Source organism: Musca domestica, unplaced genomic scaffold (genome assembly GCF_030504385.1).
Source record: "Musca domestica strain aabys unplaced genomic scaffold, Musca_domestica.polishedcontigs.V.1.1 19, whole genome shotgun sequence".
NCBI lineage: Eukaryota > Metazoa > Arthropoda > Insecta > Diptera > Muscidae > Musca > Musca domestica.
The window spans coordinates 8,570,053-8,588,931 of NW_026712245.1; the positions used below are offsets into that span (position 1 = coordinate 8,570,053).

At 38.9% G+C, this 18,879-nt stretch overlaps 1 protein-coding gene across 1 annotated transcript in view; it reads left to right on the forward strand.

The window, feature by feature from the left end:
* LOC101889529 (uncharacterized) overlaps nt 1-16,694 on the forward strand; it is a 156,743-nt gene extending 140,049 nt beyond the window's left edge. The window contains exons 3-4 of the mRNA XM_059121230.1: nt 1,780-4,603; nt 14,622-16,694. Coding sequence (XP_058977213.1) covers nt 2,271-4,603; nt 14,622-15,789 — 3,501 coding nt within the window. The 5' untranslated portion in view covers nt 1,780-2,270 and the 3' untranslated portion in view covers nt 15,790-16,694. The remainder of the gene's footprint in view (nt 1-1,779; nt 4,604-14,621) is intronic.
* Nucleotides 16,695-18,879: the final 2,185 nt, after the last annotated feature.

Genomic DNA, 18,879 nt, shown 5'->3' on the forward strand with positions numbered 1-18,879 from the left:
TGGAAAATACATAAGCAGAAAACTACGAAGTAGGGACTCACTTCAAGCTGGCTGTCTATTGTAGGGTATAATTGGAAGTACAGGGTTAGATAAAAAACTGCAACCAACTTCAGACTGTTGTCATTTCTAAGCCACGCGCGCGACATCTGTTAAAATTATTTCAGTGACAGCTCATTATATTGTTTACAAGCATATAAAATCATTTTGGTGAGAATTTTTAAGAAAAAAAGTTATTTGTGATGGAACTCAAGCGTGATAGTGTGATTTTTTTATTTTTGGGTAGAAAACCACAAGAGGCTATCGCTAGAGCACTCCAGCATTAAATGTGAACAAATCTTATATATCTCGCACCATCGCTTGTTACCGTGATACTGGTAGCGTAGCTCGCCGTCAAGGAAGTGGACGGAAGAAAACACCAACATCAGCAGAAATGGTTCGAAAAGTAAAAAAGCGACTTGATCGAAACCCGCGTCGCAGTGGCCGCAAAATGGCTCGTGAGCTGAACATATCGCAATATTCCATTCGGCAAATATTGAAAAATGAGCTCGGCGCTTCGAAATTCCAAAAAGTGCAAGAACTTACACAGCAACAGAAAGAAAATAGACTCAAAAGAGCTAATGAGTTTCTTCGCTTGGCTGAAAGTGGTGAGCTACCGAATTTGGTTTTCTCCGATGAGAAAACATTCGTTTCCCAGCAGTTTGTTAACAAACAAAATGATCGTGTTTTCTTGCCAAAGAGATCAGCTGAAAATGTGCACCTTCGGTTGGCCACCAGGACTCAAGCGACGGCCATGGGGATGGTGTGGGCCGCCATAACAGCCAATGGTCGCTCTCCGCTCGCGTTTATCGACCGTGGCATCAGAATAAATGCCGAATTTTATTGCCAAAATATTCTGGAGGGTGTGTTAAAGCCTTGGACATGCAAACATTTTGGCTGTAGACCTTGGACATTTCAACAGGACTCAGCACCATCGCACTCAGCACGCGCCAACCAAGAATGGTTTTAAGATGAGGCTCCTTGCTTCACTTCAAGCCCACAATGGACATCAAAATCTCTTGGACTATTGTGTCTGAAGTATTTTGGAAAGCAAGGTTGGCTCTGAAAAAATTCCAAAGTGTCGATCACCTCAAGCAAGCGCTTCGCCTGAAATGGGCCAAAATACCGCAGAGCAACATTCGGGCAGCGTGTGACGGTTTCATTAGCCGTTTGAAGGCCATAATTCGTGCCAATTCGTACCAATTCGAACAAATCTAAACTTATTCTAAAATTTGATGCTTTTTCCGAAATTTTCTGCTTTCATTCAATAAAATTAAAAAAAAAATATGGCGTTTGACTTTATTGCAGTTACTTTATCTCACCCTGTACTCGCTTATATTTCAATGTATGAATTCAAAGTTTATAGCAAATACGATAGTCTCTTAAAAATAAAATGAAAAAATAGGTGTCCATATATTTTATTTTTTGAGTCCCACTTTTTTCTTGATTCTTTATAGTGTCTTCATGATATTCCTTAGTTTTGATTTAATGCAAAAATTAATCTCTCTTTAAATCGAACTTTTATCTTTTCATATTAAATCCTCTTCCGCAAATAGGCTGAAAAGTCAAACAAAAGTGTCTCTACATTAATTTCTAAATGTTAACTTTTTATTCTAAATTTGTAATAGTTAACTTTTAATAATCCATCTCTTACTTACATTCGTATACCCTCACATTCTTATGGCAATCAGTGTGTCCTTTAATTAACTTAAAATATTTTTTCCTTTTTTCTACTCTTTCTAGACAACAAAACATGTAACGAGAACCGCAACTACTCCACCCGCCACCTGAGAGCTGAAAAAATAAACTAAACCAAACCAGGAGGACTGGATTAAAATTTGTGCCACAAAAACACACACATACACACCCAAAGTATTGACAACAATGCCCAACTAATCAAAGGGTTTTACCGGTTTTGGTTAGCAAATATACCGCACAGCAATCAAAACAAAAAACCCTAAAAACAAGGAAAAGCAAAGAATAAAATCAAACAAAAAATCCCAAGTGAAAAAGCAAACAAATTCAACAATGGCTTTTATGGTCCACATCGCATCACAATAGACTGGACCACTAGCTAAAATAAAAACAAAAAACCGAAACAATCCCTTCTACGCCTACTCAGCCAACTCGTTCGCCCAACACATGCACAGACACACCAACACCACCAATGTGGATTATGCACTTTACATGCCAGACTTGCTACAATAATAACTGTAATCGCCTGATATGTCGCCATGGCTCGCAACAAAACAAACGAAATAAAATCAACAGACCAAGCAGCAGCAGCAACAACAACAACAGCACTACCAGCTTCTGCAGTGGGAGTTCCACTAGCATTGCTTGCAAACAATGCATTTCATCAGCAGCCTCCCAAACACTTCTGTCGCCAACAACAACGGCATCTGCACGGTCGTCCCCATCATCAGCGTCATCAGCACCCGGAGTATCAGCATCGAACCAATTGTGGGACACCAGACAACCACCAACACACAGATCCACTAGCCACGTCACTTGCCCCAGATGGCATACCACAAGATGTCCGCTATTGTTTGGGAGACGATAATACCGCTCAGAGCATAACACTCTCCTGCAAGGTGAGAAGAAAATCCAAAACATTCTCTCAGGCATCCCGTTTCACACTACCCCTGTTCTCGGAGTCTCTCAAACGCTTTCGCAGCATACCACTGGTCCAGCTGCTGTGGCTGCTCTGCTGTCTCAGCAACTTGGTGCACCGCACCATGGCCGAGTGCCCCAGTGTGTGCGAGTGCAAATGGAAGAGTGGCAAGGAGTCTGTTTTGTGCCTTAATGCAAATCTAACACATATCCCAGCTCCTCTGGATGCTGGTACCCAGGCTTTGGATCTGACGGGAAATGAGCTGGCCACCATACCGGATGACACCTTTGCCGAGGTTAACCTACTCAATCTGCAGAAAGTCTACTTGGCCAAGTGCCGGCTGCGACTCATCGAACGCTATGCCTTTCGGGGACTCATCAATCTGGTGGAGCTGGATCTCAGCTATAACGCCCTGGCCCACATACCATCCGATGCACTGGAGAGTGTAACAGAACTGAGGGAACTGAAGCTCAACGGCAATCCCATACTGGTGGTGGCCAACGATGCCTTCAGGCAGATGATGCATTTGGTGCGACTGGAATTGAGCGATTGTCGCATAGAAACCGTAGAGGTTAAGGCTTTTGCTGGTCTAGAATCCAGCCTAGAATATCTGAAACTAGACGGCAACAAACTATCCGAGGTGAGATCTGGGACCATAACCTCCCTCACCAATTTGCATGGCATTTCGTTGTCACGCAACATGTGGAATTGTTCGTGTTCTCTGCGCCCGCTGCGAGCATGGATGCTAAGAGAGAACATACCCTGCGGCATACCGCCCGTCTGCCAAAGTCCACCACGTCTGGCCGGCAAATCATGGGACAAAATTGATTTAGACGATTTCGCCTGTGTGCCACAGATCATTGCCACCGACACCACTGCCCATGGCGTTGAGGGACGCAACGTCACCATGAGCTGTTATGTGGAGGGCGTACCCGAACCTTCGGTGCGTTGGATGGTCAAGAATCGAGTGATTGCCAATTTGACAGCTGCAAACGGTGACCAACCCTCCACCAGTCCCCGCACAGCGGCCGCCACACAAGGCCGCAAAACCTATGTTGTCAATATGCTACGCAATGCCTCCAATCTGACCATACTCACGGCGGATATGCAAGATGCTGGCATTTACACATGTGCGGCGGAAAACAAGGCTGGCAAAGTGGAGGCATCCGTAACACTGGCTGTGTCCAGACGTCCCCCAGAGGCCCCTCTGGGCTTCAAAGTTATCCTGCTGTGCATATTCATAGCCTTGCTCTTTGTGGCCGGTTCATCCTTTGGGGCCATATGTTTTTGCTCGCTGCGACGCAAAAGGAAAATGCGTTTGTGGAACACAGTGCCGCAGGGCCGTACGGAAAGCTATGAAAAAATCGAAATGACTTCGCGTATGGCCGGGGCCGGAGGCATTGGCGGCTCAAACAAACCGGATTTGGGTGGCAAAACGGGCCTACAGGAAACGGGCAAAACGGCCAACAATACACAGGGTCAGATTTTCCATGACAATGAAAATGGCTATCTGTGTTCGGCCACCACACCTCTGAACTGTGGCTCGGACGATGGCGGTGATACGGGTGGTGCCATCGTCAATCCAAGCGGAGGCAGTTCGAAGCGCAACGGTGATTATCGCAATGTACCCACCCACTGTGATGACGACGATAATGATCATATGCAGCAGAGCCTGGGCAGTAGTTCGGGTGGTGGTGGTGTGGGTTGTGGTGTTGGTGCTGGTCACACGTATCAACGCAGCATGCTGCTAACATCAACAACACACAATAATGGTACATTAACAACCACCACCAGTACCTCATTAACAACACCACGTTGGAAAACAAGCTCAGCGTTTCAATCAGCAGGCGGTCCTGATTGCCACCTTTCACATTTGGACGCAACGCAGGCGGGTCTGAAGTCGAGCGGCAAAGAGGATACAGACTTGCACATACCAAGGCTCATTGATATTGGGTAAGTGTTTTGGACAGAGTCTTTTCTTCTTTTTTGCTTTTCATGCTTTAAGAGTTAGTTGAAGTTAGAGAAAGAATTTTGGTAGGTGTCAATGTGAATTTAGTTTATTTCGGGATGTGTTAGTTAGTTTTGTGGCAAAATATATAATATTTTAAATTTTGGACCAATAATTCAAACATTGTATTTTGCCGTAGAATAAAATTTTTTTTCACAATAAAATTTCAATTTTTATTTGATTTTCGCAATGATTTCAAAATGAAATGAATTCATCAGATTTCTCGCTTTTTTGCAATAGTTATACGTGAGACAGAAAATTTGCCGCAGTACAAGTTACAGTAGGTTTTTTGTAATGGACAATTTATCATACTCGCATATTGTTGATATCAGGTCGAATGTTTTCAATTGTAGTTCCCATTCCACATTTTTATTGAAAATTGGTTAAATACTATATCGCAGACCTCCCTATGTTCGGAACTTTGATGATTTTAGCAACATTTTTCAATGGAATTTTCTAAAAATCCATGTCTGAAGTTCTATTAAAGCACTTTACGTCCTGGAAGAGAATTGTCTATATATACATACATACATATTCAACAGTGTCCCCCGATATTCGATATATTTGGGCACATTATTAGCCGGAGTTGTTTCAAATTTCGTATTTAGAATTCGTAATGGGTACTACAGCCTCTGAAAAAAATTAGGTATGAAGGCCCACGTCTTCGTATAGCTTCCATATAACGGCACAATATTAGGCATTTTGATGGTTTTATCGACATTATTCGCGGGGTTGTTTCAAGTTTCATATTTAGAGTTCGTAATAGGAATTAGAATTTGTGGCAGAAAATTGTCTATGCAGGTAGAGGTCTTCGTATAGCTTCGATATAACGGTACCTCCCTATATTCGGCATTTTGATGATTTTATTATTATATTATTTTGTGACTGCAATGGCTTATGACAAAAGTTGCTTATGTAGGTTCACGTCTTCTTATATACCCCAATATAACATATATATTCAGGATTTTTAAGACTTTTACACAATTGTTAACAGATTTTATTTTTTTGAAAATTTCCTAATTCGTTCCGAATGGTGGAGGAGGGTATTCAAAGGTCGGTCCGGCCGAACTTAGTGCTTTTTAACTTGTTGTTGCTCCAGTGGACAAAACTTAAAGAAAATCGGACACTTATTTACAATTCTATAGGAATAATTGTTACAAAAAATTGTAAGCAGAAGAAGTGGGCCGTAATAGCTATTAGATCAATGGTTATCAGAAATATTAAGGCACACGAAGTTTGATGAAAATCGCTGCTAGTTTCGCATGTTATAAGGGTTATAATTATTCAAAATGTCGACCCATTGTGAGGGAGGTCGCAGAAGTATTGGGCCTCCCTCACAATGGGACTCATATCAATGTTATGAGAGATATAATAATTTACAATATTGACCCTTTGTGGGGGTGGTACTTCCTGGAGTGGGCCGATGTCTACCGTCTTCTCAACACATCTTGATCTGATTGAGTTTGAAGAGTTTTTACGAGCTTCATGGCTATTCAAAACTTTGACCCGTTGTGGGAGAGGTACTTGATGGAGTGAGTCTGTATTGAATAGACTCTTATTTCATATTTCATAAGAATTGTACGTACAAACAAAAGGTTTTGAACTTTTTACAAACAAAAGGTTTGAACTTTACAACACAAAGGGTTTGAACTTTGTGGGGGAGGTACTTGATAGAGTGAGTCGGTATTGTCAAAAATATTGTGATTTGCACAACATCGAATGATCCTTTCTCTTTCTATGAGATAAATTATTTTCTTTGACAAATTTGACCTTTTTGATGGAGGTACCAGAAGGAGTGGGTCGATATTGCCCATCTCTTAACTCCATCTAAGTTTGACAATAATATTACGATGTACCAAGTTTGGATCAAATCGGACTGACACCCCTAGATCGACTCCAAATGTCCAGAAACAGATTTTGGTACAAATCCGATATATTTTGATGACACAACTTTTGGCCGAATCAAATTATATACACCCTTAGCCATGATAAGGTGCATTGAGTAAGTAATTGATGTTCTCTGGAATGCGTGAACCGATTTGGTTTCAGCATATAAAAGGTCAAGGCAATACAAGGGTTTTTATGTATGAACGTATGTGTAGATTTATGAGCCACAACTATGTAGAATAAGGATAATAATTTGGGAAGCAGCGCATAGGGAAATGTGTATTAAGTGTAGAAACTGTACTTAATTGGATATAAAGTATAAGAATATACCTCTACTTAAGAATTTTGCTACAAGGGTCTCTCAGGTAAGGAAGTGAATTTGGAAATCCTTACTCGAAAAGTACTAAATGGTCTAAAATTGACATATGCGTATAGGGCAAAATAGGTTAGGTTAGTGTTAGTAGATTAGGTGGTAGATTTTGAAATTCCACGACCTAGTTGTCTTAAAAGACTGGTAAAGGAATCTAAATTGAAGTAAAGTTTATCCAAACAGAGAAGTTATTACGTTGCATATTATATGAGCTCGATAATTTGTTTCAATATGTGGGTTGTTATGTTCTATGAAATACAGGGTTGCCCATATTCGACGGACCCATGTTTTATTTTAAAAATCAAAGAAAAAGAAAAATTTGGCGGTTGGCAATGTTAATCATTTAATTTGTTCCAAGTAGATTTGTTTACATCAATTTTTGAATATGACATCTCTCAAATGGCCGCCACTGGCGTTGATGAGGTATTGTGCCCTTTTTGCTGCATTTTCCATCGTTTTCGGCAACATTTCGGCCGGAATAGCGGCTATTTCTTCACGAATGTTGTCCTTGAGCTCTTCTACGGTCTTTGGCTTGTTAACGTAAACCTTTGACTTTAAATATCCCCACAAGAAGAAGTCAGGAGGCGTTAAATCGGGCGAATGCTGTGGTCAGTCCAAATAACTACTTTTCGACATCAAACGGCCCGGAAACAAATTCTTCAGAAAATCGATTGTTATGCGACTTGTGTGCGGTGGAGCGACGTCTTGTTGAAACCAGAACTGCCTCATACGCTTTCGACGAATAATTGGCATGACAAAATTGGTCATCATGTCGCGATAACGCTCCTGATTGATGGTAACAGCATGGCCATTTTCATTTTGGAAGAAAAAACGGCCCAATGACCGTTTTCTCACTAACGCCGCACCAAATTGTGACTTTTTCGTCATGAAGAGGCACTTCTTGAATCTCCTGAGGATTTTCAGTGGCGTAAAAACGGCAATTTTGCTTATTTACGGTCCCATTCTATGTGAAATGGGCTTCATCGGACATGATCATTTTGTTCCAAAATTGCTCGTCATCTTCGGCCATTTCGATGACCCTTTGGGCCCATTCCAATCGACGAGGCTTGTCCGCAGGCAAACATTCTTTGCGTCAATTGAATTTTGTACGGGAACAAATGCAAATCAATGTGAATAATCCGTTGTAAAGTGGACCGAGCCATGCCCAACTGCTGAGAACGGCGTTTTTGGGATGTTCTTGGGGACCTCTCAACACTGGCTCGTACGGCAGCGATATTCTCGGCCGATCGATTTGGTCGACTTTTATATGGTCTCTTCGGATTAGAAAGAGGCTTACCAGTCGAAAATTTTTCGTATAAACGCTTAATGGTGTTCTTAGAAGGCGCACTTCTCGTGGCGTGTAGTGGTTCATGGTAAAAATCTGCTTGGACTGACGCTTCAAACGCGGTATGTAATTAAGCGATGTAACATCTCTGTCAAAAGTTATGGCGTTGCCAGATGGGTCCGTCGAATATGGGCAACCCTGTATACATTAAACACTAAAACTTCAGACCAACAAAGCGGACCAGGCCTGCTAGTTATTTTATATAGATGTGTAGAATTGAATCCTAAACATAAGGATGGCTGACATTGACATTTAGATCCAGTTTCAATCACAATTCCCAAATGATTTTGCAGATTTTTAAAAAGGTCTAAGGAATAAAATTTTAAAACCAAAATTTTGGATTTTTCAAATTTTTATTTGTTATTCGTTTCTGTAATTGTGACTTTTATATTAACATGTCTCCGCCATGAGCTGTTGCTCTATGTATTGTAGACACAAACCATTTGCTCAAAATGCATTTTGTCTAGTCTTTACCATTTTAGGTCGTTGCTATACGACAATATACCGTGCATTTCGGTATTTTGGAGGCTACCGGCATAATTTCCAACATTTGGTATAGCATCTGTTGAAGATACCTCTTGATTTTTGATTTCTTACCTCTTTTTATTTTTTTCTAAATTTTAAAGAGATGAAGACATCATTGCAAATATATGATCTAGATCTTAACGATCGCTCTAAACTCCCTTTCAAAATTGGGGTATTTAAAATTCTGCCTGACTCTAAAATATCCCATTTCTAATTTCTTGCTTTCAATTTGTATAAGGGAAAAAATATTTCGTCCCTCAAATGATTTTTAATTCTAAAGACCCTCTTTAAAGAACATTCGGATTTGAAATGAAATGCTCGGCCACTCATCCGACATATGTACATACATACCTTCTTTTTTTTTAAAAACCTGTTATTATCCTGTACTTGTACTTGTTCTTTCTATTACTATGTTTGTTGTTGTTGTTCTTGTAGATTACTTGAAAAATCATGGTACTACTAATCGCACACAACAGCCACCACTCAATCTCGACACCAGTACCAGAAACAGTAACAGTCTCAATCTCAATCAAAAACAAAAACCGACCGACGGACATTTGCTAAACCGTCTGTGACTGTCAACTTGGTCGTTGTCGTCTCCATCGTCTCCGTCCTCGCCAGCATTTAGTTAACCTTATCATCTTCATCATCGTCATTATGTTAGAGGAAAACATTATCACTTCGTTGACTTGGCGTTGGATCCTTGCACTCGCCGTGTCAGTGTATGCGAGTGTGAGTGTGTGTGTGTCCATGTGTTTGAGCGTATCCTTTTGGATACGTGCGAACCTCATAGTGATGTTGGCGGTGGTGTCTGCTCATAGCCAAAGGTTATGTTCCTATCTCTATGTAAGTCTTGTCTTTTGTCTTAACTAAGTGTCTGCTTGTGTGTATGTATGTGTGTGTGCGTGTATGTGTAAAAGCTTCTCTCTTACACTCTGATTGTGTTGATGTCTCTTTGTTAGAAGAATGAGTGTCATGTGTATTTAGAGATGCCGCTTTGTTTGTCACACTTGCTTTTCTTACGCTACTGCTGTTGTTGTTGTCGTTGGTTTTGTTGCTACTATTACTGGCTGCAGATGTTGCCATTTCGAGGTGTTGTTGTTGCTGCTGCTGCCGCTGTTGCTTTTGCTTCTGTATTAGTGGTGCTGTTATAATGCATGTGAATCTTCATTGTTTTTTCGTTATTATTGTCTGCTTGTTGTCATCATCTCTTACACATCACTTGTATCCACTGCACCAACACCAATAGAAACAACAACAACAATAAGAACAACTACATCTTTAACAACAAATACTACAACTACTTTTGGATAGTAGTTGCATTCTGGTGCCCTTGTTGAGATTATTATAGCTTATACTTGACACTTTTTTCACAGTTATCGTTATGTATGTATATTTGTTTCAAGTGTTCACCTTCCGTTTCCGCCTGGCCATTCATTCACACAAAACACGTTCCAACATACAAACACACACACATATTCGCCCGCTTTCTCATGTGCTTACTCATTCAGTCGCTGGCTGAAGTGTTGTTTCCCCAACATCTTCAACGGCTGTTTCTTCGTAGCCTGCCTTTGTTGCTGCTGCTGTTGTTGTCCTTTGGTTTGCTGTGGCTGGCATTGTTGTTGTTTCCAACAACATGCATGCAAAAACAAAAGAAAGCTCAAAACTAAAAACCAAAGAAACACTCACTAATGATGTGCAAAATACTAGAAGGGGTATTCTTCCAACCATCTTCTCCAGCTGCTGTTGCATCTTTATCTTTTTGTAGTCGTCGTCGCCGTCTTGGTTTTCGTTTTTTTTTTTGTTCCCTTTTCTTCTAAATTCGAGAGTCTTTGGCAATAAAAGCGTGTATGTGCCTTCTTGAAAAGCAGTAAAACAGAAAATATCTATGTTGCATGTTTATGTATATCGCTGAGTGTGTATTCGTGTGTGCGTTGTCATGTTTTTCTCAAGGACTTGTGTTGTGCGACTCACACACACACACACACGCATACACAAACAAAGCCCTTGCTTGCGGATATGACGACAAAAACAAAGCACTCAAACACAAACAAACCTATTTGAATCTATTATATGCTCTTATATGAAACAAACACTTCTCTTGTGTGTGCATCTGTGTCCTCCTTGTTGTCCTGCCTTTCATTAGTTATTCATTTTTGTGATGCCAAACAATTCATTTTAAAGGATTGTCGTTCCTTGGACGTGCCAAAAGAGGAGGGTTGGCCAATTACGGGAAATTTTATTGGCTTGTGTTGTAGGAAATTTATAACGGTTTAGATATATGTCTCTCTGTGCGTAGTTCATTTCAGAACACTAGGATTCGATGTAGACGTGTCGGTCCGCCAGCCCTGTAACTATCTCTGTGTTTCGCTGAAGCACACCATTACTATCGAATAGAAATGATTCAAAATTGTTAACCCTTGACGGGGATGTACCAAAGGGCTTTTTATACCCTCAGCCATATGCCTGCAGAGTATATATATCATTTGATATGGCCAAAACGTGCCTCATCCAAAAACGGTTTTAGACCCTAAATCTCTTTAGACCTAATCAGCATCAGAACATCGAACGAACATTCCTATATCAAGAATGTCCGTACGTACATACATTTGCCTGTCTGGCAGGTTCACACGATAACTCTCGAGGGGAGTATCCGATTTGGTCTAAACTTGGTACATCGTACTATTATTGTCAATCTTAGATCGATTTCGGAGACGGGCAATATAGCTCCACTCCTTCTGGTACCTCCTCTACAAAAGGTCAAAAATTTCTTAGGAAATTATTTACCATATAGAACAAGAAAGGATCATTCGATTTTGTGTAAACTTCGCAAATCCTAATATTTTTTGTCAGTGTGTCAGTATATTGTGAAGATGAAATATATTGGTCCACTCCTTCCTCCTTCTCCCACAAAACGGGTCAAAGTTTTGAACAAACGTGAAGTTCATAAAACGCGAAATGAGCATCCGATTCCTTTCAAACGCAGCACATCCCAATGTTTCTATTAAAACACGATCTCATGTAAAGATGGAAGATTCTGGTACCTGCCCCACAACGGGTTAAAAATTTAAATAATCATGAAGCTCATAAAACGAGAAATGAGAATCCGATTCATCCCATACTCTGCACATCCCAATACTTCTATCAACACAGGATCTGGTATGAAATCGGTTCAATCCTTGTGGTATCTCCCTCACAACCGGACAACAATTTGAATAAACATTAAGCTCGTAAAACGCGAAGTATGCATTTAATTCTCTTCACATTCCAAAATTTCTATTAATACAAGATTCGATTTGAAGATGATAAATATCTGCGAACCCTTTCGGGAACCTCCCTCACAAAGGGTCACAATTTTCAATACTTATGCCTCTCATAACATACGAAACCACTCTGGGATTCTTTTCAAATATTTCTCCAAATAGAGATCTCATACATAAATGAACTACACGTGTTTTGAATTGCGAAATAATCGAGCAATACATTTCCCTTTCTTATTCTTGTGGTTTGAAAAACCTTGTAGATGCGATGACACTCTCTATCGGTTCACTTTCTGACGTTGTTTCGATATCCTTTGAAACCATTTTATAGAAGGATGAATCTGAGAAAAACATCGCTATTAGAAGTCTTCCTGCAAGCCAACAATGTCTACCGTTCATAAACCTGCCATAGAATTACTATTTAGGCAATTTTTTTCGGAGAAGGTTTTCTTTGCCCTTGTTTCCCAAACTGTAAGAAATTCTGTTTACATTGAAGAAAATTTGAGTGCAATTTTGTACGGTTAGTTCTTTTAGAGTTTCTATGAGGTGGCACCATTTTACATAGGTATAACAGTCAGGAGAAGGAACACTTCTACCTCGTTCTTTGTAAGAATATTAAAAATAATGTTGAATGAGGACTTTTTAATGCTGGCACCGATGTAGCCAGAATTGCCTTTCGAAAGCATTTCGTGAGTACCGCCGACAAAAGCTGAGATTTTCTAGCAAAATACGCAAAAAAATGTCTAAAATGTTATTACTTCGGAAGGGGCCCCTGGACCCACCCCTGGCTACGTCGGTAAATGCTGGCACTGCTTTCGGTGTGAATAAAAGGTGGTCATATACATAATTATGCATATAGACCGAAGCATGCGCCCAGACCATTCTAGAGCCCTTATAATTTTTAATATATTATGAAATCTCCACTAGTGTTGATACCAGCAATGAGATGAATATTCAAATCGTGGGAAACTGTTTTGGGGTTGCAGAATCAAATAAAATCTCAGTTTTGTGATTTTTTTTACCCAAATGTCAATATTTTAATTATTTGAACTACATACCTTCACCCTATGATAGTTCTTTAAGGAGGTATAGAAAGAATCCAATGCGAAGTCGGACCCAACCGATTGAACTTGTTTATAACCTTCACCAATTGAAAAAAAAAAATATGGCCAAATACATCCCTTATTGAGAAAAAATTTGTTGCACCCACTTCGGCTAAAATGTGTGTCAAAAGTCCACAAAATACCAATATTTGATGACTTTGGACAAAATTGGAATTGGAATTAGAATTTTTTTATTTAAATACCTCCTCATAAAGTCTGAAAGAAAAAAAAAAACAAAACAGACCGTACCGAACTTTCAATATCCCATTCAAAAAAGTTGGAGTCTTTTAAATTCCATAAGATGGGCGGTACCATTATATTAGTGCTGCAAGAAAAGTTGCAATCTAAATGGCAAATTTAAGACAGCTAATGTGAAAAATGTTCAGCCATCGGAACCACAACCCTACTTCTTCCCTAAAAAAAGCTGAAAATGCTGAATAATAATTTTTCTGAATATATATAGTATAAATTTACACCCTGTTTCGCATGTTTTAACAAGTTTTGTATATCGCATATAAGGGGAACGGGGCCCAGTCAGACTAAATAAAAGTTATACATATTTTGATATGTGTGTCATATTTAGGTCAGTTACGAAACTGTAAAATATAAGTCCACTGTTACTTCTTCACTTCTAGTAATACCAAAAAATTAATAAAAAAGTTCTAAATTTTGGATTCTGAATAGGGTTAAGGAAGAAAAACTTCATGGACCAACGATTTGGTTTGAAGAAGGAAAACACATTTTTCTCCAAATTCAATTTTTGAGCTACGGTACATTAATCTATTCACCTGGAAGGTCATAGGTGTCGAATACCAGACTTACTTTTTTCGCAGACCTTAGCCTTCAAAATTGTCTACCTGTCTTCTGAATTCAAATTAAAGTGTTAGTCGCCTTAGCAAACGTCTCATTATAATTATATTCGATAAGGTCATTCTGCACAACCAAGGGCTTATATTGGGCGATTGTTGCATTGTGTTTCATTAAAGAATTTTGTGATTCCATTCCAGCGCTTCCAATTCCTTTTTCCCTACCCTCGTAATTTCACGTAATTTTATACACATATTTGTTGTGCATGTTGTTGCTGTGGTGGAACTAAATAAGTTTGCAAATTTTCTCTAATCCATTTAATTTATGTGCTCCATTTCCACACTTGTGCTCTGGATAATCCCTTAGCATGAAAGTATGAAGAACAAACAAACAAACACACGAACTGACGGACGGACGAACAGAAGATGGCGACAATTCGGGATAAGAGTAATTTCGCCGCAGCATCTTAACATTTGAAGAGATATCTTGTGTTTGCATAAAACTTTCTTTGTTTCTTTTTTATGCTTTGGTTGGCTGTGCTGTAGCTTTAAGACTGAAATGATAATTAAGCAAAATTAGATACCAAGTGGCTGTTGAGAATCTGCTTTAATGGGAAATTAATTTAAATTTAAAATCACGTTTTTTTCTTCTTCTTTTCCTTTACAGATCTTCAACGGAAACAGGGTCTGTTTCTATTTCCGGCAAAGTGGATGCTGCCTCACGGCAATCCTCAACGGGTTATAATCATGTGGCCAATTGGGTAACCTCTTCGCTGAGTTCGTCGTCGGCTAAGATGTCGTTGAACAACAATCATCAGCCGAGTAGCCTGGATTACTACAGCCCCAAAGATGAGGTGAATTCATCGGTATTTTGCGGCAAAGAAACATCAGACAACGATTTATTCGATAGTAATTATCCGGATCTCTTGGATATTGCCAAATATGCCGTTGCCCAAGCCACCAGTGCCAGCCAGACAAATGGTGGCCTGTGTACTCTGCCAAGAAAACTGAAAAATACCGGTAAATATTTTAAAAATTCCTCCGATAGCCAAAGTCCCTTGTTGGCGGACAACTCAAGTAAATATGGCAGCAGTACTTTGGGTGATGCCGGCTATTTAAATGAAGTTGCATTGGGTAGACGTTTTTCGGCAGAATCCTCCTATTCAAACTATGGTGGACCGGTGACATATACCAAAGGCCAAAGATCGAATAGTTTTCTGAATCTTGTACATAGTTCGAGTAAAAATGCTTTGGCAAATGTGGCCGGGAACAAGGCGGCAATAGCTAGTGCTGCGGGAGCGAGGAAAAATCCCAGTCTGCCATCATCACCGGTGCATGACTATCAGCAGCATCAGAGATCGTTAAGTTCTGCCGCCACACCGTTACTAGACTTTACAACACTTGCCAGTCGAACGGGTGTTACAAATGCCCCTGCGGGCACACCTAGTGGCATGAGCAGCTCAATGCACTGTGGTGCCAACACCGCCCCTGTGACAGCCTATGATTATCATGCGGCCCAGTTGGAACGTTTTCTCGAGGAATATCGTAATCTGCAAGATCAACTATGTAAAATGAAAGAAACCTGTGACACAATACGCAAAAAAGAGGTTCCACTTCGGGTGGGACTTGGGCATTCGGCCCATGCCGCCGATCCCGTTATGTACAATGCTGCCCTGGCTGCTGCTGCCAGTAGTCCCACCACCAATCCCAAAATAACGCTGAAAACCAAAACAACCCTGCCTGGCCAACCACCCGATCCACCGCCATATTGGTTGCATCGCAACGCCATGCTAAAGAGACTAAATGAACCCCAGAATGATATTTTCAAAAGCTAATGAATATCAGGTGTACAGTTATCCTTACAGTTAAGTCAATTTAGTCTAAGATCAGAGAAAAGTTGTTGGTTTTAATTTGAATTTTGTTTTGGTTTTGGAATTTTGAATTTTTTACCAAGAGAAAATTGAAAAAAATTAAACACCCTTCCCTCCATTATAATGTATACACATCCTAAAGATATTATCATTGACATTAAATGTAGTTTTGAGAAAACTTTTAGTTCCTCTTGCTAGATCAAAAAATGAAATAAAAAACAAAAACAAACCAAATCAATTCCAAAATGAAGAAAAAACGAAGAAATAAATATTCACTGTCCCAAAGGGTGGTGAATGTCAAAGCAAAACTCGCATTCATTTAGCTAAGCTTCACAACCATATAACACATACTATACAAACATATATAGACATACACATACACGAACATATCTACAGACAGAAAGAAACATAAACACATATCTGCAAAATATTTACATTTATATCAATTCAAAGTTATTTACATAAAAGTGATCCATAAAAGCTAAGGTGTTTCAAAACGAGTGATGAGTCCAAATGGTGTATCTGGTTAGAAGAGCTTTGTTTTGGTCTTCTAATCAAGTTCTGATTCCATATTTAAATTAGAACTCAGCAATTTCCAGAGGTTTTTATAATATTTCTTTGGAAATATGTTGGGATTGCTGAATAAATATCAATTTGAGGATTAAGATATCTCACATAGTTCCAACAAATTTCACACTATTTTCTCATGTTTTACAAAGATATCAACTACGGAGTAGATAAAGTCCGAGTAGTAATACTTTAAGTCTTAAATTTTTTTATTGCGTTACATTGCAAAGCCCAGTTGATGTTAAGTTTATTGATTCAGATTCACATCTATATCTCACTCTTTGAAATGTCATTATCAAATCTCCATATTGTCAACAATATTTTGGAGTAAAATCATCTGAAATATTACTTAAATTTCAGGTTATTATTGCTGTTAAAGATTATATAGAAAATATTATTTATAAGGATGAACTTGCTGACTGTATTGCTCGTCTTACCTGAATTATTCTTTGTAATATACTGTATATCAACATGTGTCGATTCCCCTTTCTGACCCTATTCAGAAGGTAACCCCAACTCCAAGAATTTTTAAAAAAAATTTGCTTACGAGGGTATATATATTTTGTTATGGTCATAATATGTCGCATCGAAATAGGGGTTTTAGACCCTAGGTCTCCTGGAACGAAATATATATCAAGATTCACGATAAATATCTAAGGGAGTATCGCAGTTATACCCTCCACGTCATTCCTTTGAAACATCTCGAATTTTCGTCGTTCACATTATTCACATTATTTTATTTAGAGCTTTGATACATGGCACAAAGTTTTATATGCAGGCCGATTGGTATTGGGTCCACGTTTAGATATAGCCACCATATAACGGCACCTCCAGATATTCTATATTTTGAATGTTTCTGCCACAATTTATGACAAAATTAGCTGAAACTTGACAATTGGGGTTCTTGTTAGAACAGTTCCCTCCTTACATTTCAGTGTTTTGAAGGTTGATACTCCTTATTTTAACTTCAGCTCAAATATGAAGAAAAATGTTGGAATGAACAAAAATTCAACATTGATTTCCTGCCTTAAATGAAGTTTTTACTATTTAAAATGTTGACCTTTTGGGGTTAATTACAGAGCCATGTTGAATATATACTGGCATATATATACTATTATAGGGGAAATACTAGTAAGAGTAAACCGATTTCTCCGATCTCGATCTAAGTGTTGTAAATATATTACGATGTGCAAAGTTTGAACCCAGTCGAGAGTACTCGCACGCTGAGACTTACAAATTCATCGATGGACAGACAGATTGACTTAATCTACTCTAAATATCCTAGAACGGATTTTATTTGGGATCTAAAACTGTTACGTTTATGAGAGACAGCTGGGCATTATCAAGCGATATATGCCCTCTGTTGTCTTATGGATAGGGGAGTGAAAATAGTGTTAACGTTTTCTAATATTTGAGAAGGAGCACCCCGAATTACCTTAAAAATAACATTTATCTGAAAATTGCAAAATGGTATATGGAACACTTGAGCGTAACCCCGAAAATGTGGCTTTAACTATTGGACAGACCTATGATCATCCGCTTATGTAGTAATCTCAATTCCGTCGGGAGGGCATTGAAAATCCATTATGTAAAAAGTAAAGAGATCCAAAGAAAACAATTTGCATCGTTACACCGGGCGTTGACTTCTTATTCTGTTACCGTTATATGAGGACCAGTGTCGAGTATTTTGTGCTTCGATATTTAACATAAATTGAGAGTAAATGGCGTTCAAAATACCAAAAATTGTTCAAAAATATATAAAATTGGATGAAAACTTAAAGGTATTTTAGGTCGGACGGTACGATTAAATGATCTATGCTTCAGCAAAGTAGTATTCAGTTTTTTACTACCGTAAGTGATGAACCGCAATTCCAAGGTACTGCTAGAAGGACAAATAAATAAATTTCTGACAATCCTGTTCCAGTTACAATTACAAGAACTTTACTGATTTAAGGTATCTATCCCAATGCGAAATTACAAAAAAAATCACTTAAACATGAAGCCGAGGCGTAAAATGAAGGCTATGCTAAAACTTAGACCAATTCCGATCCCGATTTTCAATGGGAATCCCAAATATCAAGTTATAGCAAATTTCGCTGCCAAATGTGGCCAAACCCATGAAAATACCTGAAATCGGATGGCACCATTATATCGGGGTTATCGCGATTTCAATGAGAAACCCCAATAAACAATTTCAAACAATTCCGTTTCAACACAGGGTCAAAACTTCGAAATGGGTGCCTATATAACACTTTTAAATAACCTATAAGTAGTAGTTGTTTGGAGCAAAGTTTTAGTAATTTTGGACATTGCCTTCAAAAGTTAAAAGTCGATATGCGTTTAAAGTTCTTTTAGCAATTACGATTCTCTGTATAATTTACGAAAATTATTGATAAGAGCAATTTTTTAATTGCTTTTAATTTCTTTAATCAACGAAATTTGTCTGTATGTTATGGGCGAAAATAAAGTAGATGTTAATACCTACCC